The 26,327-nt window shown below is 38.6% G+C and overlaps 1 protein-coding gene across 1 annotated transcript in view; it reads right to left on the bottom strand.

Moving 5' to 3' along the window:
- The window catches only part of LOC128353292 (synapsin-3-like), a 95,905-nt gene that overhangs the window by 6,048 nt on the left and 63,530 nt on the right, over positions 1-26,327 (bottom strand). Inside the window, exons 6-9 of the mRNA XM_053313983.1 lie at positions 9,863-9,925; positions 3,883-4,025; positions 1,949-2,023; positions 1,706-1,808 (exon numbers count right to left, since the gene is read on the bottom strand). Of these exons, the coding sequence (XP_053169958.1) occupies positions 1,706-1,808; positions 1,949-2,023; positions 3,883-4,025; positions 9,863-9,925 (384 nt within the window). The remainder of the gene's footprint in view (positions 1-1,705; positions 1,809-1,948; positions 2,024-3,882; positions 4,026-9,862; positions 9,926-26,327) is intronic.

Raw genomic sequence — 26,327 nt, forward strand, 5'->3', positions numbered from 1 at the left:
GCAGAGAGATAAAAAGGACAAAGAGGAGGATGAAGTGTTGCTCGTCAGAGAACATTGTTACTTCACTGGTCACGGGTTGCTCTGTCCAAATAGCCCGGGCCCTGAGACTGCACCTCTCTGGGGAGCTGGTAGATATTTCCTGAGATAGTCTTTAAAAAAGAGGCTTATTTTCTCACTGACCTCACCCAGCGTAGATAGAGAGAAGTGTGATGTCATGCTCTCACAGCCTATATATGTCCATTTCAGATGTCCCAGACCTGCCTGTTTCCTCAGATTTGAAGACAAATGGGCCTGTTCTAAAAACAAAACTGATTACAAATGATACAACTATTTGTCTCCTGCTTCTCTCCTGAGTATAATCCTTAAAGGAAAATCCCCACTCACACGATTACATCACCTTATGTAGCATATCATCAGTCCTTACCGTGTGAGAACTTTGGATAGCCTTTCCACTCAACCTGTTCTCTCAACCTTTCTTGTCTACTTCCACTTCAGCAATTTCCTGTTTTACTGCGACCCCCATACAACAGGACTGGACATGTCTAATCCTTTTATGTTTTTTTGATGTGCCAGTGGAGAAAGTGACAACAATAGTTATAGCAGGAGTGAGTTTTTTTCCATTTGAGAGAAAACAAATCATGCCCCTTATTAAAAACTCCACCATTTTGTTCCAGCATCACATTCTAGTCTATTTTCAGATCCTGTATGTGTGGAAATTGATTACTGTGCCTCTTCTATAAAGAATTACTTTCTGTGTGACTGTTACTGGATCAAATGGCAGCTGTGAAAAGAAGCTTTTTTCTCAGAGGGATGATACCTTCCTAAGCAAAGACATTGATAGCAATATGTCATGGTTTGCTATAAAACATCTAAAACTTCTGAATCTAAAACCTATTGTCCTACTTTCTTATGGTTTTATTGGGTTATTTGAAACACACCATGAACACAAAAGTGATATATAATCACCTTGTTAGCTAACATGTGAGCAAACGCTTGCTGTTGTATGCATCCAGCATACACAAAACAACATATTAATTCTCCTTTTAGCTCTGGTTTGGTCTCCACTACTTCTTGAGTGAAATATCTGGTATACTTTGGTAAATCTGAGGAATATTGCAGATCTTACAAATACATGCATTTCTAGCATAGATGGCCCCAGTTGGAACTAAGCCCCCAACCCTGGCAGAGTTAGTGTCTAATTCCAGTCATTCCGTAGAACCTGTGTATTGAAGTCAGTTTGGTGCAAAGCCCCCACCACAGCTTGTATCAGGTCACGTAAGGCAATCTTATTTGTCTACAAACTGGAAGCAATAAGTCCCGTGCCAAACTTTACCAGTCAACTCAGATAAACAGGTTGTGTTCACAGCCACCGTGAGTCAACCGCTGACTCCTGATGTTTTCATTCTGCTGCCTGTGTTTGGTCTACAAACTAATCATTCTTTCAAGGCTCTGATGATCATGTGCCATCAAGTCTGGATACACCCTTCCTTGTTGACTTTCACCATGATATGAAAAATGCTATCAGCAGGCAAGCAGACTGAATCCATGGTAACGTTTAGACTAAATGTGCTTTGAACCATGTACCGTCTAGCCACCTTTTACTTGACAGGTGTTGGCTTTGTCATATTGTTTGTGCTGCTGATATGTCAATGTATGTTTTCTAACCTCAGACTAAGGCTATGGTTTAATCTTAAAACAAACTGACCTCAATGATATAGTCATTGCCATCTTTTCCATGAACAGCCTTCACTGCACAGATGTCTAGGCCACCAAACATCTCCGCGCAGGAGTCCACCCACAGCCGGTATCTGAAACACAGTGACACCGATAACTGATAAACCAATAATTAAGGACCCAAAGAGGACCCTGGAGATATTATTTTTTAATGTGGGATTCACAAAAAAGCAGACACACCGTTATATGGAAAATTAGTCTGCATTCAGCTCACCTGTCAGTCATGGCGATCTGTTCCAACATGGCAGAGCCTGTGTTTGCTTTCCAATTGCCAGAAATGGATGTTCTCCTGAAGAATCAAAGGAAAGATCAGAAAATGAATCAACACGCCCCCAGTCAGACAGCTTGAATGCTCCACCAAGAGTTAGTCACTCAGAACTTCTTCTGAATAGAGAATCTCACGGGAGATGCTATCGTCAATTCATCAGTGATGATGATTGCCATCCACACCTACATTATGTTTTTGTCAGAGCCATTTAAAGACATGTTTTTATGATGAGGCCAGGGGAAAACAAGATGAGATTAGGTTTGGCCACTCTGTTCCTCTGCTTTGGGTCAAGTCATTGTTTAGATAAAGGGACTTAGAAGCTTAGAGGGTGTTGACTCATATTCATTGTTGCTACATGCTCTGCTAAATTTACAGGTCTCTTGCTTCCAAAGGGGTGTGAGGGCTTGAGGAAAGAATGGGACCATGGCTATCTGAGAGTGCAAGCTTTGTTTCATTATTGCTGAAATCGGTTTGAAATCCAAGAAACTGCACTGTAAAGCAAAATCATGGTTATTAAAACAGTTTTAAATTGTTTATGAATTTAGGGACTAACACATCTTATAACTAATGGTAACTGATGAGCACTGGTCCTCAATGGTTGTAAACTGCACCCTTTTTAATTAAGGTCAATGCTGGTTTTCTGTAAGTAGGTGTTTAATAAGTGATACAATATAATTTAGTCTATACATGAATAAAAAAAGTAAGGGACCATCTGAACACTTTTAAAAAACAAACAATATATTAATATTTATATAATAGTTACATAATTTTAAATAAACCAACATAAGCATTGTTCTCCAAGCACAAATAAACAATGCATCAGATATTCTCTTTTGAAATAGACTCACATTGCAGATCATGTCTTTAAAGTTATTCTGACTAAAGGTCACAGAGGACATTGTCTGGAAGAGATTTGTACAACCCATGATTTCCATTAATGATTAATGAGCTATATAATAATGAAATTCTTATGCACGGCAGAAACAAATATTTAAAGTTTTTTGGCATAAAAAGTTCCTTTGTTTGTTTGTTTTTATGTGTGTGTTTGTGTATGTGTGTATGTGTGTAGGGGAGGGGGAGTCTAGGCCTAAAATAATTCAGTCCAGCTCTGATGAAGTGACATATTTTGCCTATCTTGGCTTCAATCTCAGTTTGTCTTTTCTGGTTAAATGAAAATCAAATTAAATAAAATTCTTTCTGGAAAACATTGGTGCAGTTTCCATTGTGGGATATTTTCCAAGAGTCCAAGCACCATTTTAGGAACTCAGGAACCTTACATTGTTTTGACTGCAGGAACTAGTGACTAAAGTTAGTTCCTCTGCAACAGCTGCTTGCTCCAAAAAAACAATCACTGGTTTGAAGGTACAACTTCCTGATGATTTAGAAACTGTTGAGTCATGTGAAAATTATGCTTGAAACATCAGTTTCTTTTTTTAAGAGTTATCAGAATAATTCTAAGTGGGTTGGCTGACCCTGATGAAGGCCACAAGCTAGAACATGTTGGTCTCATGATAACATTATTATTTATACTACAAGTGTTTCTGGATTTTGAGACTTTTTTCCTTCTCCATGTACCTTGGACATATGTGAAGCTGTGCCAGAAATCCCTAATCTGCTCTTATCAGATTTATATATTTGTTTGCCCAATTGTCACTGTTCTTTAGATGCAGTGGACTCAGACTATTGTCCACGCTCACAAGATTAAAATGGAATTTAGAGATTAAGATATTGGTGCAAAACAATAGATTTAATAGCTTTATAGGCAGCTTCACTACATTTGTACTAGTACTGAACCCTACAAGCCTACAAGCCATTACTATTCTTTGTAGGTCACTGCTGTCATACAGTATGTCTGATGTTGGTGGTATGACACATCTTACATGTAAGCCTTGTAGTTGTTACCGATCTTCTGGATGCGGATGTCATACTTGGACTGGACATAGGGCTCGGTGGTGGCATAGGTCCCAGCCAATGCCACCACGCTGGTGATGTCCTGGAAGTCCTGTTGGTTTTCAACTTTGATCTGTTGGAGAGAGGCTCGTTAGAGAACTGCTAATTACAAAGCCTTCCGTCAAAGCTGGCAGTGGTCGGTTAGAATCCCACAGGAATTTCACACTTGTGCACAGGCGGGATAATGAAGGATCCCTGGATGGAAACATTTCCAGCAGTGGCTTTGAACTACGTCACCTAATTCCCATGCAGTGATTAGACTGCAGACTGTCAACACAGACTGAGGGGAAATTACGTAATGGCAACCAATCGAAACAAAACATGGCTGTTACATAAAACTCAGGTATTTCTCAGTCTAACTTTAACACTCATGAGGTTTGTCATTGTAAAATAGGAAAAAACACCTAGTTGCCATACATTTAGTCACTTATTTGGATGAATGTTTGGCAAGACCCAAATTTATCATTTATATTAACTTTATCTTTGACAGGAAAGTTCTAATCTGTCAATCAAACAACCAAGATCTGACAGGGTTTTTCTGCTGATGATATTCAATATTCTGTAGGTGGTGCTCTCTTCTTTTCTTTCTGCTTTAATTGTGTTGCTACACAGATCCATATATTTCATCAGGTCATGGAACAATGGAACATTTTGGCAGTCAAACTTATCAATCAACAGCTTCAATGTATGGCAGACTAACAGTGCTCACAGTTCAAGATGCAAAATGATTCAGTCCAGAGCTTCGACTCAATCATCACCATCCCTCACACTGATATCATTACAGTTACACGGAGGAACCAGTGGGAGTGGTGGCGTGCCATCACACATAAGAGACTAACCAGACAGAGTAACAGAAACCAACAAAAGAAGGAAATATGATGAAAGTTCTGGTCATTGTGTTCTATAATGTCAGGAAGCTCTGGTTTACCCTTTCCAGGGTTACAACTCTTCACTCTGTTTTGCTCTACTGAAGATAAGTGAATAGGTGGGCTTACATCAACTGCTTAAAATAATGGGTGTGCTTGACTAAATGGTATGAAAAAGGGATTTCAGTCTGTTCAAACTGTTCACTTTGTTATCATCATATTATATCATAATTTTTGTGCTTTAAATGACTTGCTTTAAATAAAGTTGAATTTTTCACACACAAACAAATCCTAAAAATCACTGAAAAAGAAATAAAAACTGTCAGGGTGGAACAAAGAAATCCCAAAGACCTTTTAAAAATGAGGCAACCCCCCCAAAAATGAGCCACAATTAAAACAACTAAGGGAAAACTTAAAAAAGAAAAAGTAAAGCTGAACAAGAACAAGAAAGGTACCAAAACAATAAAACTAGGTTTCATTGTTTAAAAGAAGGGTGGACAACTTTAATGGTACTAAATAGAGTCAAATACACAATGTTGTCACTTTGATGGGTAATAACATGAATATGCTTGCTGGAACCCAGCAGCTGTAGAGAACTATAACACCAGTTCAATCCATTAGTTTCTCAAATGAGCTCATAAGACAGAGTAGCAAAGAACTGATAAGTGATGTTCAAAAAAAAAGTAAGAAATATTCTTCACTGAGTTGCAGCCAAATAGTGCAGTACTAGTGGAGTCAACCACTTTCAATTGCCACAGTCTACAGCATCTATAGATAACTGATGACAAAATATAGACAAAGAAGCAACAAAAATCTGCATATACACTCTTTATGTCCTTAGAGGGACTTTTTTTTACCTTTTATGGGAAGGGAAAGAGGAAGTATTCATTCCCTTCCTCTTGCAAGTGATGGTTCAATGTCTAAGGAATGAATCACAGCCTTGCTCATTTCAGTACATTTAGGTGTATTGCTGCTACTTGGTCTGGTGACACAAGTAGCTTAGGTGGCTAATGTAAGAACACTTTAGATATTGCAGTGTAATTGATATTGCTGAATACATTTGCTGATGTAATAACCCCTCTACACTTGCTAACACTACACCATGTGCTACCATGTGACAGATTTCATTGGTATTATAAGGAACATTTACTGTAATGTTCATGCTACTTTTACATACCAAAACTAACATAAAAGTAGGACAAGGAAAGAAGAAGTAATTGTCACCAAACTAATTCAGTAATGTACAGAAATATCGACTTAAGGTTTTCTAACATTAGCTAATATTATCCACCATTAGCTAAACCTGAAGTGACCAAGGGTGTGTTTCAATGCAATAAATTCAATTCTACATTAGTAAGAGAAAGTGTTTTCTTTAGAAAAAAACAACATATTGTTGCTTTAATTTTGTATTGTGTAGAAGGCCTAATTTGTCTTGCATCAATATAGTGTTAGTTTGAAACTAAACAGTCTAGGTGTATCATTTCTTTATTGTCATTCATATGATTCTTAAAATTACATAAAGTACGTACAACTCAACTCTTATCATTAGCATTTGCGGTCACTTCTTTCATACTGTGAGTGTTGCTAACAGTGAGCTAACAGAATGACTAAATTGCATTGAGGCAAACCACTGAACCATGCCATGTTACCAGTGGGCACAAGTTAGAACAACAAAATAAACTGAACGAAGGGAAGTGACTCACGGTTCACATCTTGGCTCCAGAGGCAGAACCTGATAGCTAGTAGTAGGTCCAACACTGAGCTGTAAACATGCTAAACCATCCAGACAATTACGCAATTCCTCTGACTAATTAAACAAACTGTAATGGTGCAAACAGAAAGTAAAAAGGTAGGCCAAGTGAGGAGATACTTGACAGAGATTAGGAATAACACCAGGTGGAAAAAGCTATATTGGTCGATGTCCAGAAAATGACAAAGTAGAGTCTGACTGGTCTAAAAACGTGATGAGAAAAAGGGTAGTGAGCAAAGCTGTAGTAATAACAATAATATCTTAACATAGCACTTTTAAAAACTACACTACAAAGTGCTTCACATAGAATTACATAAAAACACAAGAAAAAGAATAAAAATGCTATCGTGACAATAAATCAAAAATAATAAAACACATAGAAATACATTTTGAGCTTAGATGTAAAAGAAGCCACTTACTCAGCCTGCCTTATTTCCTTAGGCAGGTTGTCTTGAGGCTCTTATTTAAAAACTGTCCCTCTTAGTCTTCAGAACAGATAAAAAAAGCCCCTGCCAAAGGATCTCAAAGTGCTAGCAGGGTTGTATGGGGATAAAAGGTCTGAGATATAATTATAAGTCAGACCATTCAGTGTCTTGAAAGTAGGATGTTCGCAGAACAGCAACAGCAGCTTCAGTTCTCACTCTGTCACCACAGGAGGTGTCCAATGACAGTATTTAGTATAGGTCACCTGTAATTTTTGACTGGACCGCAACAGCGCGGCCAGCCCTACAACCGCAAATGTCCCTGAGTGAGTAAACGACTGACTGATTAACGAAGTGACTGACTGAGTGATGAAGTTGCACCATTGGTCAGTTTAGACTAACTGCCCCACCAACCATCAGCAAGGACAGATTAAGCTGTTGTAATTTTTCCCTGTAGGACTGTTACTATGTAACTTTATTAGTTTTAACATAACAGACCTGCTTGCTTACAGTATGTTACATCACCTAGCACAGACTAGAGCTTGGTTTAATTATGGTTAGCAAAGCTGATGCTATGTGACCAAATCATGAGTAATGTACAGAGGTTACTGTTATTTTCTGTATCTTAAAAAACACCCAATTTTCTCCTGCTGTGGTGCTTATACTCCAGTTAAATAAAGCTGTTCAAAGTCCAACCTTATATGATAAAAAACAAACAAATAAATGAATAAATAACTAAAAATATGGCAACATTTTCATAATTTGGATTTTAATATATAAGCAATCTGGAAATGCACATTTACTGCTCTACTCACTAAAGCTCTTCAAGTTCCTGTCAAAGGCAAACAAAACATCAGTGGCCTAAATCCCACATGTTCCTGTCTGTTCTCCGAGCTCTGTTGAGGTCTGAGGGGTTAAACGAGGTCCTGCTCTACAAGGGCCTGCCAAATTCCCCCAGAGACTTATGGGAAATTCTATAGTACGTCTGGCTCTGGAACAGGAAACCAAACCCATCCAGACACAGACAGACGAGGTCCAAAGACACACGGTATAGTTAGCGTCCTGAGTAAATGCAAATAACTGGCTGGAGAAAGTCACAGAGATACAGGACATGTTCAAGAAAAAAAGTGTGTAAAAGTTTTTACTGTTGTAGCAGTTGTGTAACTCTTATTCTGAACTCAAAAGATGATAGACTGATAGACACCAGTGAACCGTTACTCCCATACAGAACTCATGCTAGATCATCAGTCTACCAGACTGCTCTGTAAAAGAACAACAACAAAACTTAAAGTATATCAAGATGAGACCGATGGACTGTACTCAGACCGTATCAGTGGCGTGTATGTCTGCTTGCCCTTTCTTCTTAGAAAAGATCAGATATCAGTTCAGTGAAAGTAAATCCAGGGACACACTACACACTGATTTTGACTGTGATTTGGCTAGGATGGCCCACTGAAAGTTACTGAGTCGATTTATGTTGTCCGTGACCTCAGTCAATAGAAACTTTTTTGTCAGTCATTGTGCTTTAAAATACCAGGATAAAACAGATAGAAATTTACAAAAATGCCCAACACAGTAGCCAATAAGCCTTTGCTGTTGAGGACAAGAAGTTATTATTTCAAAGCAGACAATACTGTGAATTTATTTAAAATGTTAAGGCCTACTGGTTTTATTTTAATCTAAAAATAAGTACAATCTTTAAATCATTGACTTATAGAAATAAGTCAAATAAAGAAGTAGGCCTATCCTGTTGAAGTAGAGATGTCAGTTATTTCATAGTGGGCAATGCTGTGAATTTATTTTAAAGAGAACCTATTATGTTCTTTGTGGCCTTCTATTATATACTGTTAAGAAGTTTGATATTTATGTTAAACATGGTCAAAGTTCCAAAACTTGACTTTAACATATATAGAAATGCTCCCTGCAAGTCAAAAGTCAGGGGTTCAACCTGCTCTGAATGCGTCATATGGGCCTTTTTTTTCAACCTTTCCGACAAGCTGACGTCAGATCATCACACATGCCTGTAAATGACTGTGCATTCCATAGTCTTGTTTGCTAAGGTTGTTGCTATGGTTTTTCTGTGTTGTTTTGTGTTGTCCACTCACTTGCATCACATGGCACACATCACATTACTGATTTTTGAATGTTAAAAAATATAGAGTCAAATATAGAGTCAAATATATATTGACACTGATGCTTTTGACTATGTTTATGTTATAGCCATCTGATTCAACTGACTGAATTTGGCTACAGCCCTAGACTTGGCCATCATGGCTGATTTTCAAGATGATGGAGAAGATGATCCTGTCTGTAGAAACTAGGACAGACAGAGGTTTAAGTTTCCGTCTCTTACTTCCTGTTTGAATCTCAGACCAGTCAAAGCTGGCATGATCATATCACATGTTTGATATGCATGACTGGAATCTAGACAAATCTGAGTGTGAGCCTATAATCTGAGCTAGTAAAGGTGGAAGTACAGCTTTTGCAAACAAGCTCAAAAGTTCATAAGTATGACGCAGGTTCACACAAGTACTCTCATGTGTCTGACTGGTTTAAAAGGAATAGCTCTACATGTATATATGTACATGCTTCTCTACTTTCTTGATGGTTGCTTGATGAGAATATTTACACTGCTCTTAAATGTCTGTTAGATGTAAAACTGGAGCTGGGAGAGTTACCTTAGCTTTGCATTAAGACTGAGGATTGGAAACATTTAGCCTGGCATTGTAGATATTAAAGTGGCACCAATTTCTAATGTCTAATTTCTAACCTCTAACCGAAACACAGTTTTCAGATTGAATTAGAGCTAAGGTTTGATACAGATTGTTTATGATTGTTGAGTGTTTATGTCTGTATATTTCCAGGAACTCACCTTTCCCATGCCGGCATGAGCATGGCCCATCTTTACCACCACAGGGTAGGAGGGGGCTGAACCCTGAAAAAAAGGACAAAATCAGATTATTAGCTGGGGTAATAACCATGATCTTACCACAGCTGGGTGGAGAGTGTGTACTTGTTTTGTTTGCATCTTAATAGCATTCCTATTCAAAAGGAACAGAAAGGTCAATGGTCAGCTTTTCAACCTTTCTTTTTAAACCTGCATTAAATGGTGATTCTGGCCACTTGACATTGACTTATTATCACCCTATTAAGTTGATACAGTGAAGATTAGCATACATTTGGAGTATTTACTCGCCTTCTTGCTCTGGTTTGGTCACCACCAACTCCCGGGGAAATTATTGGAACCTTTAGTAGTTATGCTCGATGCTTACTTTGTATGTTTGGTGCTTGGTGCTGGGCAGGCAGTGAACAGTGAACAGTTTATCAGAGTGGTGACAGTGAACCAAAACAGTAAAATAGTGGGTGAAACCAAAAAAATGGGCTGAAACACTCAAAAAACCCTAAAACACTCTATAGAGCAGGGTGAGAATGCCCTGTGGGTCCCTGAGTGACACCTTTCCCATTTTTATACATTGATGACATGAAAATATTGATAGTAGTGGCTTCAAACAAACCAATAGTCAATATGCCACAGAAAGAATGAAGAAAAATAGATATAAACTGGTAGACCAACATTGCGACACAATCGAAAGCAGAAAACTACTTCCTGTGCAACTGATTTGAATATGTACACTACCAGTCAAAAGTTTGGACACCTTTCCATTCACTGCAATGAGAAAATGTGTCCAAACTTTTGACTGGTACTGTACATTAAGTGTTCAGAATCGTAGCCTTCTAAAGAAATGCATTGGCTCTCATGCTGTCCCCCTAAACTTAAAGCTGCCCAGTTTAGGAGTAGTGAGGTGTAGTTGCAAGAATGTTGGGTTTATTACACGAAAGAGGGAGGTTCTGGGAATTTGGGTGGAAGACCACAGCTCATTGGGATGGATTTGAACAAACTAACCGACCGCAAACATGCTGTTTCTCATACTTTTGTCGAACTGAATTGGATGAAATATCAACAGAATACTTAAAAACTCCCTGTGGTTTAAACACCCCTTGATAAATCTACTGATATGATTGTAAATGGTACTGTAATCTAAAGAGGGACTTTTCCAGTTTTCCCTGTGTGAAATAACTCTACGGCAACTATGCCAGGTTACGTAAAGGGCCCTTGAGTCAAGGTTTACAACAAGAGCTGAACACATGTAATCAACCGGAATTTGCATAAAGCATATGAGTCATATGGAGGTATGCCATAAGATCAGGTAATATTCAAGGCCAGATGCACCATTGGATATATAAGCTATAAGACCAGCAAGGAAGAAGAAAACGCCTTGACCAGCTGGTGTAACTTCATCCAAACCCTCCCTAACAGTCAACAAGCTGACAGCAACATAAGGATGTGCATCCTTATGTTGCTGTCAGAGCGCTGAACAGACATCAACCAGCTAGAGGGCGTGAACGCTGCATCTGTTGACAGGTTCTAACAGTACAGGCCTGGCTGACACGCTGCCAAGATAAAGTGTACTCTAATAGTCTCTATTATCACTTTACAAGTGCCAGAATACAGTAGGGAGGTGAGATTGTACTTAGAAGTCTATAGCTAAAGCAATCCGCTTTCAAGTGCTGTGCTGTGTATATAAATCATTAAATGCATGCAAAGTAAAGAAATGAAGAATGAAATGCCAACAAGAAAAATATGGATATGTGACACAATAAAATCATTCTCCAGCAATGGCAAACTGGTCCTACAGGGTTATGGCTGTTTAAACGGACCCTAACAGCTATGATTTAATTCCAAACAAAATCATCCATAAGGTGTACAGTATGTTTAGACATTGTTGGCTCTGTACTGTAGGAAACAATGGGACTATGGCGTTAAAACAATGACTTTCCATTTTAGGGCTGTTTGACAGGACTGGATTTCCATTTAGGTAAAGCAGGCAACGGCCCCAGGGGCCCATATCTCTAGGACCCCTAGAGATCCAGGATTACTGTGCATTTCATTGCACTAATTTGATTGAAATACACACAACAAAAACACATCAACTGACAAGATAAGGGTCTTAAAGTGGCCCCCATCTTTTAACCTAAAAGTGAAGCCCTATCTTGTAAAAGGTCTACTTCAATACATTCAGTATTTTGGTTTTCATTTACCATGCAAGTCTTTATTTTAACTAAGTTCGGCACAAACTATAAAATGGTAATTTGCAGTTTTAAGACTGCATTACGACATACAGTACCACATGTTAATTGGTGAGCATTAGAGATGCTGGTAGGTGGGCTTAAATTAGCTGGCTGCTAGGTTTAGCATACACACAAAAGAGTGATATCAACTTTCTCCTAGAAATCAAATGTATATTTCCCTAAATATTTAACTGTTCCTTTAAATTCTTACATCATCACATGTGGCAGGTCCTCTTACTGTCACCCAGCAATCTCATTAGCTCATTAATCTCATTATTATTATTATTAATGATCCTTGAGATCATTGTGGTAATGAGACGGCTGACTCAGGTGGATCCTGGCCTACCCCCAGTCTTCACAGGGGTACATTTAAGGAAGACACAGCAACTTAATGGAGTCTTTTTTATATACATGTCTTATTGATCACTGCATATGGAAACATCAGTCACTAATGATCCAGATCCATGTACTCACACTCAAATGATAAATACACTGTGATGTTATCATTTCAAATCTGAGCAAAAATAATTTAACCATTGTAATAGTGGCACATAATAAATGTCATATAATGTGTTTAGATTGTCTTTATTGAATTAAGCTTGTGTAATGCCTTACAACGAAATGAGATAATAATCTATGTGTTGTATATCAGCCCTGTGGGAAGTTGAAAACTTCTACCGCTGTTGCGTGTCGTGTGATAAACGATAAAATTCCTGAGGTCTAGCGAGTATCTGAGAAGAGCCTAGTGGCAGCACCGTGTGGGTGTCTGTATTTGTCTGCAGGAGAGGGTGTTTTGGGTGGACGGAGCAGCAGCCACCCACTCTGTCTGGACATGTTCCTTCCAGTCATTCCCATCACTGTGGCAATGACGGCAGACGCTGAACATGCCGGGGAGAGACAACCACATCCTTTCTCCCCTCCTGAAATTTGAGCATCAGACAGGAACGTGTACTCTCTCTTGTTTTCTTTTTTGATTCACACACCACAAAAACATGCACTGTCATCTTTACTGCTATTGCAATTTCAGGGGAGGAGAACATACACATACGATTACCTCATTCAAGAACATAAAGCCATAAAGTTGTCATCACTGATACCATATGATCCAGATTGTCTGCAAGATAGCAGTGATTCATTACAGACATTGATTTTAACAAATTATAACAAAATATTCTATGTAATGGTGTTTAATCCTTATTTTTGACCTGTGAGACTCTTGCCATAATTTTTCAAATACTGTAAATACATAAAAAAAGAAAAACTGTTAAAACAGATTCTGCAACCTCCCCCTCAGACATAAAGGAGGCTATTTTACGGGAAGTGGGAGCTATTTTACAGTGATTTGATATTCTTTATGAGATGGTTCAACAAAACAAGTTTCCAACCTTAAAAAAAAAGCCTTGGTGGCCATTAATGCTTGTGAGCTCTCAGATGTGGAACTTTGGGTTTGAAACTTCAGCTTTCTGTTTCATCCCAGCTGCATGAGCGCCACCCGGCCTTTTGTTCCCCCCCAAATCTGTAAAAGGCATCCACTGTGGTAAAGACGTTAAGAAGTCGCATGCAAAAAGAGCTAAATATATGGTGGGTGATTTCATCGGTCTCCAGGTTTTATTTCGTAACACACAGGCTCACGTCTTTTACAGTAAATGTGCCAGACGACCAGACCTGGCAAATTATGGAAATACTTCAGGGAAGCCCATCCAACCCACGCACACCCCATTCTTCTGGCTATATATGGAAGGCTTGTTGTAAGTGACTCACTCAGGTCAGTGTCTGATGAGACTCATACTATCCCAACTTCACTTCAAAACACCTTCATGTGACATTCCAATCCCGAAAACGCCCATTTTTAGTGGAGTGGAAGTTTCCAAATCCCACTGTGTACATTTAAATCATGAAGAGACCATCAGAGCATGAAGAACAGTAGGTCCAAACTAAATTCATTTCTGTTTTATATTGTATTAGGGCCAGTAACAAGTAAAGACAGCTGACACAACAATTGGAGTTTTTGGTCATATCACACAATCTTCCAATTTAATAAATATCTCAAAAACAGCTACTAAATGGACCTTGAGGTTCTATTGTTTCCAGAGCGATCTCAATCTTAAATCCCTACAAACAATAGAGAAGAAAAACACAGGTGCAATTAATACTATTAGTGATGGCTGAATTCCATTTAGTTCTTCAAAATTCATGACCCTGGTATAAAGCATGCTGGTTCCCCAGTCTGGTTTTCTTTGACACTTGAATGAAGCTGAGCCATCGTTAATGTTATCAATACCTATGTTCTTTATTCAGAGTCAAAACGTCTACTGTGAAAAAGGCCTTTTCAAAATATTAATATTAATTCAACTGTAAGTGTATAAGTAAGATCACTTAGTGAGGAAAAAGCATGACATTGAACTCTGTCAGTCCCTTCAGATTAAGATCATTTTGTGCTACATGAGGTTATAAAAATGGTATTTATTCCCAATCTAGTTCATATGATAAAATGAAACATGGTAAAACTCAACTCCGCTACCAGTATTAAACATACAGCCAAGGGGGTTGAAGGCTTGTGCATTATCCAGCAAAACAGATGGTGCATCCATCTTGCATTTATGATCTCTTAATTTTTATTATGGCCACTCAAACCTGCCACATCAAGGAGAAGACATGAGGCGCAATGGTTTGGGCAGACGACAAGAGCACAGGGGACCCTGACCCAGAATCCTTTTCAAGAGTCTGACTGCAGCAGGACCAAAGACGGCCTGCCCACATCAAACCCAGCCTAAGGATTAAGTGAGCCTCAGGAGACCGATAATGTTTATCGTGTGAGTCTGTGCTGAGTTACTGACTGAATTCATACACCTGACAGGAGGGGATTCAGCTTTCTTTGAAAGTGTAACCATTCACCTTAAAGGAATATAAAAGCAGATATACGGTCCTTGGAAATAAAAATTCATTTTGAAAATAATCCATGGGTGGGCATACTTTACACTGTGATAATGGATACAAGAGCTCAGTATGAAGGGCTTTTAAGTATTACGGCTCTAGCAGCTCTGTTGGTCTAACGGGGGTTGGTCCACCACTTTGGTTCAGTCTGAAACACTGTATCTCAAAAACTATTGGATTGTCATAAACTTTTGTATAGGCAATTGGCAATCATGGCACCCAGAGGGTTAATCCTAATGAGCTTGGTGATGTCTTGACTTTTCCTCTTGTGCCACCATAAGGTTGACACTTTCAGTTTTATCTCTACACCTATATTGATGGACTGCACATCAAGTCTGCTACAGACATTCATGTTCTCCGCAGGATGAATTGTAGTCACTTTGGTGAGCCCTTAACCTCAACATCAGGTCAGGAAGTTTGTTTAATGCTTTGGTTTATGACAAACTAACGACATTATCATCAAAACTGTGTTCTGTGCTAACACACTAAACTATGAAATGTAAAAATTATGCTATACCTGCCAAAAATCAGCATGTTATTATTTTCAGCATTAATTGTCTGCATATCAGGACACAAACGTTAGCATTCCGTTCAAAACTTCACCTTGCCGAGTCTTTTCATTACATGGAGCACAGTGCTCCAACTGTCTGATTATACACAGTATGGAGCAATAAAAGAAAAGGCAGGGATGGTGCTTTATCACCTAAGATGTAAATGGAGTGAAATGTTTCCTATTTCTTACATATATATACATATATTTAGTTATTCAAAGATGCTGTTTTTTTATTCCACAAAAAATATCTTGTAATGATTAGCAATAAAAAATGTTTGCATTATCTCACTATGGAGTAAAAATGTGGTTTACACTTTAAATTGATACTGCTTGTAATACAAGGTACTAAGCCTGAATGCTATAATGCAGGGCTTATCATATTAGTCCTTTATTTGATCAGCAACCACTTCATTGGAAGTAAACACTCTGTTACTGTTAAAAATGAACATTCAGATTTAAACTGTACTTTCAGCTACCAGTTTTCACACATCTCCCACACTCTTCATACTAGTGTATTGAAGGAGCTACTCTGTCTTTGTTTTAACTACAGATGTCAACATGAGAGAAGGTTTTGATTTATTTCGTCTTTAAATATAGACTTGAAAGCCCTTATTTGGTAAGAATTATAACATCTGTTCTCATGTCTGTGGTGTTTCAGATAAACTGAAATGAATTTCAAGTAAAAAATGTGTCACTTTCCTAAATTTCTCAAGCTGTAAAGCTTTAAAAAAAATTGCACAGATGTCCCTAGACTCAGTGTTGTACTGTATTCACAACACCTTCAGTAGTTCCTGGATACGCCCCCATAACAGACAGTTAGTCATGGTAACCCTTTAGGCTAACATCCGCCGAACACTGCAACGTAGATGCCCATTGTATTAGTGTATACAGTAGAAGCTGTCTAATGGCCATAGTAATTATTGTTGTGGAATTTGAGCTCATGTGGCTTCCATTAAGGTCCATCCTAGTGTGTTTCCATGAGGGAGAGAGCTGTCTGGAAAACACAACTTATTCTTGAGGATGGAAGTTTCCAGGGCGGACTGTTCCTGACAACAGCAAGGTGCTTCTAAGTAACCGTGAGTGAAAGTGATGTACAATACAATAGCTGAGCTGAACAGTCTTTTGTATGTTAGTGATGTTGCTTTAAGTACACATCCACAACATTGTCATGTCAATAAATCTCATTTTTGCTTCCTTCAGTTGCCAAGAAATACCACACAGTACATGAGTGATTCGATCTATAGTCAGTCACTTAAGCTTTATTACTTTCATATTTTGAGAGGGTCTTTGCTCTCTGGGAAAATGGAACAGCAGCCATTTGTTATTAAGTCAGATTTAGATGAAAGAAAGCAATCATCTGTACAGAGTTAAGTTAATGTTACATTACCAAAGCATCAGCTGCATATCAATAAATATGTCACCAAAATTAAGAACAACAAAACAAAACATAACAAAAATCTTTTCTTGTGGAAGTTGCCATGACTCTGTGTTCCAATGCTGTCTGTTGTATCCACTTTTAAAAATAAAGCTGGTAGTATCTACTTATCAAATCAAAAACAAAATCAACAAATAGCAGTGCATACTGCCAAAACCCTGAGGCATAAATGTTACAATGTGCCCAAAAATGGTTCCTCGGTGCTTGTCTCTTGTTTGAATACAATGTGATTATTATTATTTTAAAATAACTACACACAGAACAAGAAATAGGTCAGGGAATGTCTTAATGTCTTAGACTGTATGTCTATATTCTACCTGTATTGAACTGGGTTTATAAAGTTGTACTTAGTATTGTCTTACAGTGACGTGATTACGTTTCAGCAACAGTGTAACAGATTAGAAGAAATTGAGCAATCGCATTACATTTACTAATCCCAGTAATGTTCAGTCTCAAACTATTTGAAGGGATCCTCATGAAGGCCGCAAACCGAAACAATTTGGTCTATTAATAAAGTTCTGCTATCTATACTACAAGTGGTTGCTGGAATTTTGACTTTCTTCAAATGATTTGGGGGTCAGCTGTTTGCTGATTTAGGGAAAAACCTAGCCTCTGCCAAAAGATGGGAAATTAGACTTCTGGCAGGAGCAAAGTTGTCTTGTTCGGGGGTGGAGGACATTTGTAAGCCTTTTATCATAGTAACAGTAGAGAATAGACCGGCAACTAAGCAGAGAAAGAGATTAGGAAAGACACGCAAGAAAGATCTGCTGCCAGAATTGAACCATAGACATTGTGGTTACGTGGTATATGTTTTAACCAGTGGACTACCAGAAAAGTGGTCTTATTTACCTGCTATGCATTCTTAGCTGGCTTGTTAATGTTAGCCACTGGTGAACCTACATTTAAGAATCAGTTGGGTTTTTTTTCAGAGTTTAGGGTGTGTAAACCCTGTAGTTTCACTGAGGACAAGACTTCTCAAGAGCTTCATGAAGGGCTAAAGTTAAGCTAGCTGTCAACTGACAGTAAATACCTCCACCTTGTTAAACAATAATGTCTCATTTCCTATTTCTACACCTATTAAATACAGAAAATGAGACATGTGAGAGTAATGTCTATGGAGTTGTTTGAAGGCACCTTTGATGGAGTAACAAAAGTACTGTAAAGGGTAAAGTTAAGTAACATTGTTCCTTCTGAGTCATACATAATAAGTAATTGTTTATATTTTTGGAATAATTTGCCCCTCACCAACTGTATGTGAACATGTCATATTATTCATGAATTCTATTCCCCACAGTAACTGTGTTTGTACTCTTTCATTAACTTTTGCTCTTTTGACTTATAGAACTGGAGTTACATCCAGGTAACCTCACCTTACTGATTACAGACGTGTTTACATTCTTTCATGTACTATGAAAGTGAGTGATGATAGCAGCGGGGATAAAGATGTCTAAGGTAGATATGTGTTATTGAGTCTTTCTTCCACTTGCTTAAATATGGTCTTCACTATTCATATCCTCCATCAGAATGAAAAACTTGTAGGAGAAAAAACAAACACCCCAAGATGACCAGTCGAGGTTCTCCTCATGGTATGTCCGTACAAAAACTGTGCTTATAAGGGTTGCTTGTAATTATTCAGAGGTCTCACAGGTGGTTAATATTACAGATGGTTAACCAATATGATTTAATAACAGAACACAGCCACTGCTTCAGTCCAGTCAGATCATTTTAAATAAACACAGATTTGTTTGAAAGTCAATGTTAAGTACATGTCCAGACTGTACTAAAGCGGAGCTATTTCAGTCCAGCTTCTATGTGGTCGTGGGACCTGGACAAGCCTTATTAGCACTAATCAATTCACTAACCTACATTCCAACTTCAGAAGAAGAAAAAAACAACAAGAGACCCGCCGTCAGCAGGACAGACGGGCCTGGGGCGAGCCAATCCTGCAAAAACCATCAACGCTGTGCCACATTCCTCTCAGTCTAAAAGGAAAAGTGATGTTTCATTCCCATTTTCCAGGGGCTCCTGCAGTATTAGGTCTCGGAAAAGGCTGAGCAGAAATGAGGTGACTCTATGCAGTTTTGGATTCCCTGTCCCATGATCCATGGACTGAATGGAATCATTCAGTCAATCCTTTCAGCTCAGTGATGCTGGCAAAAACAATCGCAGATCCAAACCTGCATCAATAAGCAATGTGACAGAAAAGTGTGCGCAAACAGGCAGAAATCTTCAAGTCAAATTTACTTTTCTTGACGCTTTAGAGATCTTATTATTATTTTCCACAACCAAGGGGGAACAGAGGTCAGGGTCTCACAGTTCTGGCCCTCCATGAAAGCTGTAGAACAATTCAATTGCCTTTCTGTCACCACTTGGCTTCCAAGAAAACGTCTATGCGGCCTTCCCTTGAATAATTCCTTCCTGTTCTATGTCCCGCCCAAATATCCTGTTTGCACAGAAAGTACATTTAATGAAGGAAGCTGGATGCTCTAAACATGCAGCTTCATTGTAACTCTCAGGATATAAAGCAGATGTTGGAGTCTGGATTTGAAGGCCCAGATGGAGTGTTGCTTTAACTACCGTTACACTGGGCTTCACTCAGTGGTTTGCCACAGTTTCATGCAACATTGTCAAGAAAATTACAGCTCGCCAAAGCTTAAATTAAAACCCACAAGTTATTTTCAAGAGCAACAACAGGGAAGAGTGGGAAGTCAAACTGGTAAAACAATGAACTCAGTGAATTGACCTCAATTGTCAAGTATATGATCAAGACCAAGGCGTTAAAGTCATTCACTCTCACCAGAGCATACACATTTTGAATGCCAAAACCACAGCCATGGATGTCTAAAATGGTGTGATGTGTTTTTGAAGTCTGGAGGTTAGAAAAAGGTTAGAGAAGACACCAGAAGAGTGCAACAGGTGCAAACACAGAAGCTGCGTTCTGGCTTCTAAATTGAAAAAGGCACCACTCAACTGCAGAATGCTGACACACTGTGAATGTCACTACATGACAGTAAATTAAATACATATTAGGACATGTCTCCCAGCTGTCTGTTTCTGATAAGGTGCGGTGAATGAAGGGATACATGAGGCAAGAGGAGTCAGCAACTTTTTGACAGTGGAGGAAGGAAAAGGCGGCTGCTGCAGAGTGCATACCAGGGCTCAGCCCAAATGTCAGCGCTGCCACTGTTTCCAATTAAGACACAGTACATAGGGAGGAGAGAGGAGAAACATCAAGGAGGAAGATGTTTTGGAACAGCTGGATGTGGCAACGCTAGTCTGAATTTATAACGGCTGTGCAAGCAGCAGAAATGGGTGGTACTCTGTATTATTTTTCAGCAATATTAGAGCAATAACTATCATACTTAGACTGTACAATTATCTAAAGATATCTTAATGACAGCAAATCTTAAGTAATTTGTGTAATTTCTATCTGGATTTGCATCAAAATCAACATGCTGACCAAACGTGTATGCTGATTGGCTGATGACAGCCATGACCTTCGGATAATACTTATTAGGACTTTGTACACGGACATGAAACTCAGAACAGCTGTTATGTTCTTTTAAATGCATTACGTTGCTGTACACTACATGCCACCAAAGTCTGATGTGCTTGACAAAATGGTATGGGATTTGTAAGAACAACTTGATAGCTTAATAGTAATTGACCATTTGTTCTGCTAGAAATTTCCATGAACTGAAAGAATTGTCTTGAACCAAGAAATCCAGTCAATTCTGTGTTTATGCCCCATGTCTCAGGAGTTACAAGTCGTAATATAAAGTCAATGCAAACTTAACATCCTTGATTAATGACCCTGCTGTGGTGTTAATTACACTAAAAAGTAATCAGTTTGTGCTTTTCCCAAGGTCTACCCAATGATCAGCTAAATTTAGCTGTGGGGATATTCTGATGGAAGAATACAGAACAAGCATAGTGTATGTAATGAGCAGTAATAGTTGTTTTCAACAAGAATCAACCAACCTTTATGATACTACTAACTACTACATTTATATTCTAACATGTTGATACAGGGACTTCAAAATCTATGTTTAGTAAACCGCAGGGTAGTGATTCCACAACTTTTGTCCTTGTGATTCTTAATTCAAACACTGTTGAAATGTGATCCCTTGCCACAGGTTGGATGTATAACTTGAATTTAGAATTTTCAATTGAAATATGCAAATTCAAGGTATGCAGTATTATACTTGTTGGTATACTTATGGTGTGTTGTATACTTGTGTTTTCTACTGTTTCTTACACCAGTAAAAACTTTCCAACCCTTAAATTTTAATGTAAACCCATTTGGGAGTTCTAAACTTCAGGTTGGGAACCACTGCTCTCGAGAAACGCTGACATGAAGTAAGCATGCCAACAGAGGAGAGATTGTGCTCAAGATTAAACACGATATTTGCATTAGTTCAACAAATGAAATTGTAAATGAAATTCAGAGGCGATTCAAAGGACCAAACAACAGAGGGTCAAGTGTTTGTGATGTGACTCAGATAAGGCAGGGATCCCGTGTCGATTTTTAACAAAAGCGCTGTTATTGTAAGCTATCTAAACACCATTATGAATTTCTTAACAGCTAGAAAAATAATTGCGTAATGGGACTGTGTTTCCATGCTGTGCATAAATGTTTGTATAGAGTCTCCTGTCTGGTTAATGGGGGATTCCAGCCGTAAAAAATAAACGTGGGATGACTTACCTCCTACTGTGGTTTGTCCAACAAATCATGGTCAAACAGTCAACAAAGCACACACCCTCTGGTCTGAGCCAGGGGAAGGTTCATCAGCCACAGAAAGACTGAGCCATCCCAAAGCAGGGTTTTAATGGAAAACTTGCTCTTAACGATTTGTCATAGCTTAAAAACAAATATTGGTGAAGTACGTCCGTTGAGATTGGTGTATTTTATTTTCTTCTCCTGGGAAACTAGCAAATGCATATGATGTCACATGATGACATTTACTTAGCGGAAAAAAATTAACAGTGGTTCCTAACCTGGAGGTCAAGAGCCTCAGAGGGATCCCACGAAAAATCTGTGGAGTAATGAGATCATATGGATAAACAGAGACACATACAAGGGTGTCCTGGTGGCCTAGCACATGACCATGAATCTGAATGTCCTTAGTTCAAGTCCCACAGAGTACCGTTAATATTCCCCATATCTTTCTCCTCTTATTTCCTGTAAAAAGTCCCAAAAATCCTTTCAAACCTCTAAAGATCCTTTAAATGAAATAGTGTGACAAGGACAAATCACTCTTTGTTTACACTACGCTTTTGTTTCATAGGGGTTACCAGCCAAAACATGTGGGAGCCACTAATCTTAAACGTACAGTAATTGATTTTTTGGCCATTCGGGTGCAATAACCTGACATACCAGATGGTCTGTACACAGAACCATCTGAGAACTCATCCATGGAAACTGTTTGGAAAAGGGCAGCGCTTTCATACTTGGCAGGTGATTGGATGAACCATGTGTTTATCACCATCTATCACCAAGGTAATGGGTGCAGTCCAACAAGCTGGAAACACAACACTGCAGTTTTATTACCATATAAAAGGTGTTATGGTATTTGCAAACTGTTGTTTATTTAGACAACCAACAGACACAGATATATATTACTATAGCATTCATTTGGAAGCTCTAGTTTTAGGCACCAGTTGAATGTCTGGTACCAATTAAAAGTTTGGACACACCTTGAATGAGAAAGGGTGTCCAAACTTTTGATGGGTACGGTAAGTCCAACAGTCATTCTCTGTTTATCTCTGTTTTGTCTTTGAACTCCTGAGGTAAATATCTGGCTTTAATTGATCCATTATGTTCGTGAGTAAGTTGCTGACTCTGACTGTCTGCTGTTTAGGCAGGTCACAGTGAGTTTATCAGAGTCTTTCTGCTGGAAACCTGCTGTCTAATGCTGCTAGACACAAGGTTGATGAGGGCAGTGAGAGTGGATGGTCACGCTAAAGTTTCAGAATTGAGGAAAACTACAAGGTTCATGTGTGTCATTAGAAGCAAGTATCTGACCAAATGTCAATAATAAAATATGAGTTATTGCAGCTTTAAAATATCAACCACAAACACTACATGAGAACTAGAGTTGTGTTGTAAAGCTGCCATTTCACACCAACGTTCAGCAATCATACCGATAGAAATCTACTGTGAAAGAGGCACAAAGGCAGTATTGCTCAGATTTCATGATATTTCATAGAACTCTATATTTTTGTTGCACTTTTCTGATGGTAAATGATAAAAAAAATAATATCTGCGGTATTTGCCCCTTCCCGCAGCGACAATGAAAAAATACTATTCTTAAAAAAATAATTCTTCTTTAAGCGAAGGTCAGATGACTCATTCTTAAAACAGCAACTGAATAACTGCTTTAGTATTCTGCCAAACAGCATGGGTAGATAACAGAGCTTTCAAATGGTTTTGCAACAAGAGGGAAATTAAACTGACAGGGGTGTCCTAACACTGATGCCATTTCTAAATTTAACCCTGCCTGAGTCCCTCCACCCTCCCACGGTGTGACGTCAGCATCCTGTGGACCCTGCTGATACCCTTGACCTCTGACCTGTTGATGACTCACTTATCCCCTCTCCCCTAAATTTACTTTCTCTTTTGTCCTCCCACACACACCTTCCCTCTACTGCTCAGGTTTCTGGGAAGCTTTCTTTTTATGGTCATCTCAACAGAAGAAACTGGTACAGTTTACTGTGTCTTCCACATGAACTCTACTTAATTTAATGGGAGCACAATGTGATACTTCAAATGCAATAACACACCAGTTTATAGGAATGGGATATGAATAAACACACTTCTCAGTTTGTGCTTCTTTCTCCAAACAACTGAGCTGGTTGTCTGAGAAAAAGTTGCCTTTATTTGATTAAGAGCTAAGAGCTCATCACAGCAAACAATGTGACCAGTAATGTAAATGGCAGCTCCTTTGGGTGTTTCTGCTGATGAGGTAAAGTCGTGAGTATAATGGTATGAAAGCATTAACACTTACTCCAGCTCACATTTTGTCCAACACAAATTTTAGCAACACAGTTATTAGTCACACAGCCTAGCCTTGGTTCTTGTGTTAGTTAAATGGGTGTTGCTATATTTCGCATTATAGTGTCAGTTCACGTCAGCCAGTATTGGGCGTCTATGAACTTTGCGCTTCTTATCAGAAGTATTAGTTGGGGGCAACAGAAGTTATAAGTCTAGTTTAGATATTCAATTGGAGTTGTGTTTCCATCCCCCAGGTGAATCTAAATCCTACATTTACTCTTCTTTTAGCTCTGTTTTGGGCTCCACCGACTAACGATGATTCTTTTGCCTCTCAGTGTTGGCAAGCTAGTCACAAACTTTGTCTGCGTTTTGGTACTTTGCAGTAGTTGTGAGCCTTAAATCCAGACAAAACATGCTAACAGGTGCCATAGAGTTAAGGGCAGCTGTTCTTTGTGGGTTTACTATTAGCAACATTACTCACATTACACCTACTCATTTGATTAATTGTTATATATGATATATAAATATTGATTATTGCAGATTTTGAAGTTTTCACACTGTCATTTTTCATACGCCGCTTTTATTTTTTCTGGTCAAAGTACTGGATTGTATGATATGATTGTACAGTTGCTACAGTACATGCACCTGATACCACTTATTGGTGAGTCAAGATCAGCAATCTTTCCACATTGTTTATTCTGCATTTCCAAAGAATGGGTGTAGTTGTCAAAATGATTTATTCTCTAATTACAGTTATTATAATGATTTTATAAATATTGTAAAATTTAAAAAGTTTATTCGCATGAAAATGTGAATCAACAGGTCATTGTTATGATTGATGACCTAGTTTGAGTGTTTTTTGAATATATATATATATATATATATATATAGTGTTATAAGATCTTATACAACCCTTTTTTCACTGTGCTCAGCATCAGACTTTGTTTAGGCATTCCCTCAACCTTAAGGAATTCCTCAAAGCTATTTCCATGCTGTCATGTGCCCGTGTTTATGGTTAGGCCTGGTGTCTCATTGTCTCATGCCGTAATGCAACATAGTCATTTTGTGGGGTTTCCTGACCGCACACACACCAAATATGTACAGTAGAGTACAGCAGGGGACCCTGCGTCTGTACAGCGAGTGCTGTGGTTGTATTTGGCCTGCCTGAGTAGGAAGTTACTGACCGTTCATCATATTTTATTGCAGGGGGAGTCCCATTGTGAGCAGGATCATGGGTCAGGGCCATGTTTGTGTTTCCTTCTCTGATGTCTTAACTCCACATTAGATGACAGACGTGCTGGAGTTGGAAAACAGCGAGCATCTGTTGAAATGTTCAGTGGAGTGGACAGACCAGCCCTTGATATCACTTCCTATTTGAGCTGAGAGGGTGGGGACACGGAAGCCACCCAAACAACTAATATGTCACCATACTGACAGCTCTCAGATACTGAGCTTTGAGCTCATTTCCAACTATTCAGCCTGTATTGTTCAGATAAAAGCCAACAAAATATCAAAGGATATCTACCGTCACATAGCTACAAACCAAATTAATTGACAACACTTGTATCCATTCTGTCCTCACCAGACTCTTATGCTGCTTTCCTGCATTCATTATTTTTTATTTATATTCATTCTATTTCCTCCTTCCTCCTATTGGTCCACTGGTGTGGAATGAAACATTTTTGAGAAGTTAAGCAGTTTGGTGAGAGAACCAAATTATAGCACTAAGGCTAACAGTTCAGAAGATATTCAGCTTGATGAGTTCCTGAATATGTAAAGACATGGCAACAAAGTATACCGCATAAATATCTTTCCTTTCGTATTAATTAGGAAAAACAATGGCAAACAATATGGCATTAAAGCTGCACATATATGTATAATAACAACAGATTATATGACTATATGTAATGTCAAAGAGGTCACCCATAGTGAACAACACAAAGCCAATTGTCACATGACTGCAGTTCCTTCTAGCATCTTAATCTGTCATTTGCAGCAGCTTCAGCTTCAACCCACTGCATACTACTTGTCAAGTAATTTGTACATCATCCCACATCCTCTATCCTTAGAATAGGAGGGAGGGATCCCTCTTCCGGGATGGACAGGCATGCAATGAATGGTGTGCCTATAGAGTAGATCAAGATGGTAGAACTACAGTATACTTTTCCAGCAGCAATTACCAGACAGACAGTTAACATAAAGGTGGTGAACATAGTGGAGCATTTAGCAATCAAACCGCCAAGTTATACAAGCAAGTTGGTGGAGACTAAAACAGAGCTAAAAGCAAAGTT

This window comes from Scomber japonicus, chromosome 23 (genome assembly GCF_027409825.1).
Source record: "Scomber japonicus isolate fScoJap1 chromosome 23, fScoJap1.pri, whole genome shotgun sequence".
Lineage (NCBI taxonomy): Eukaryota > Metazoa > Chordata > Actinopteri > Scombriformes > Scombridae > Scomber > Scomber japonicus.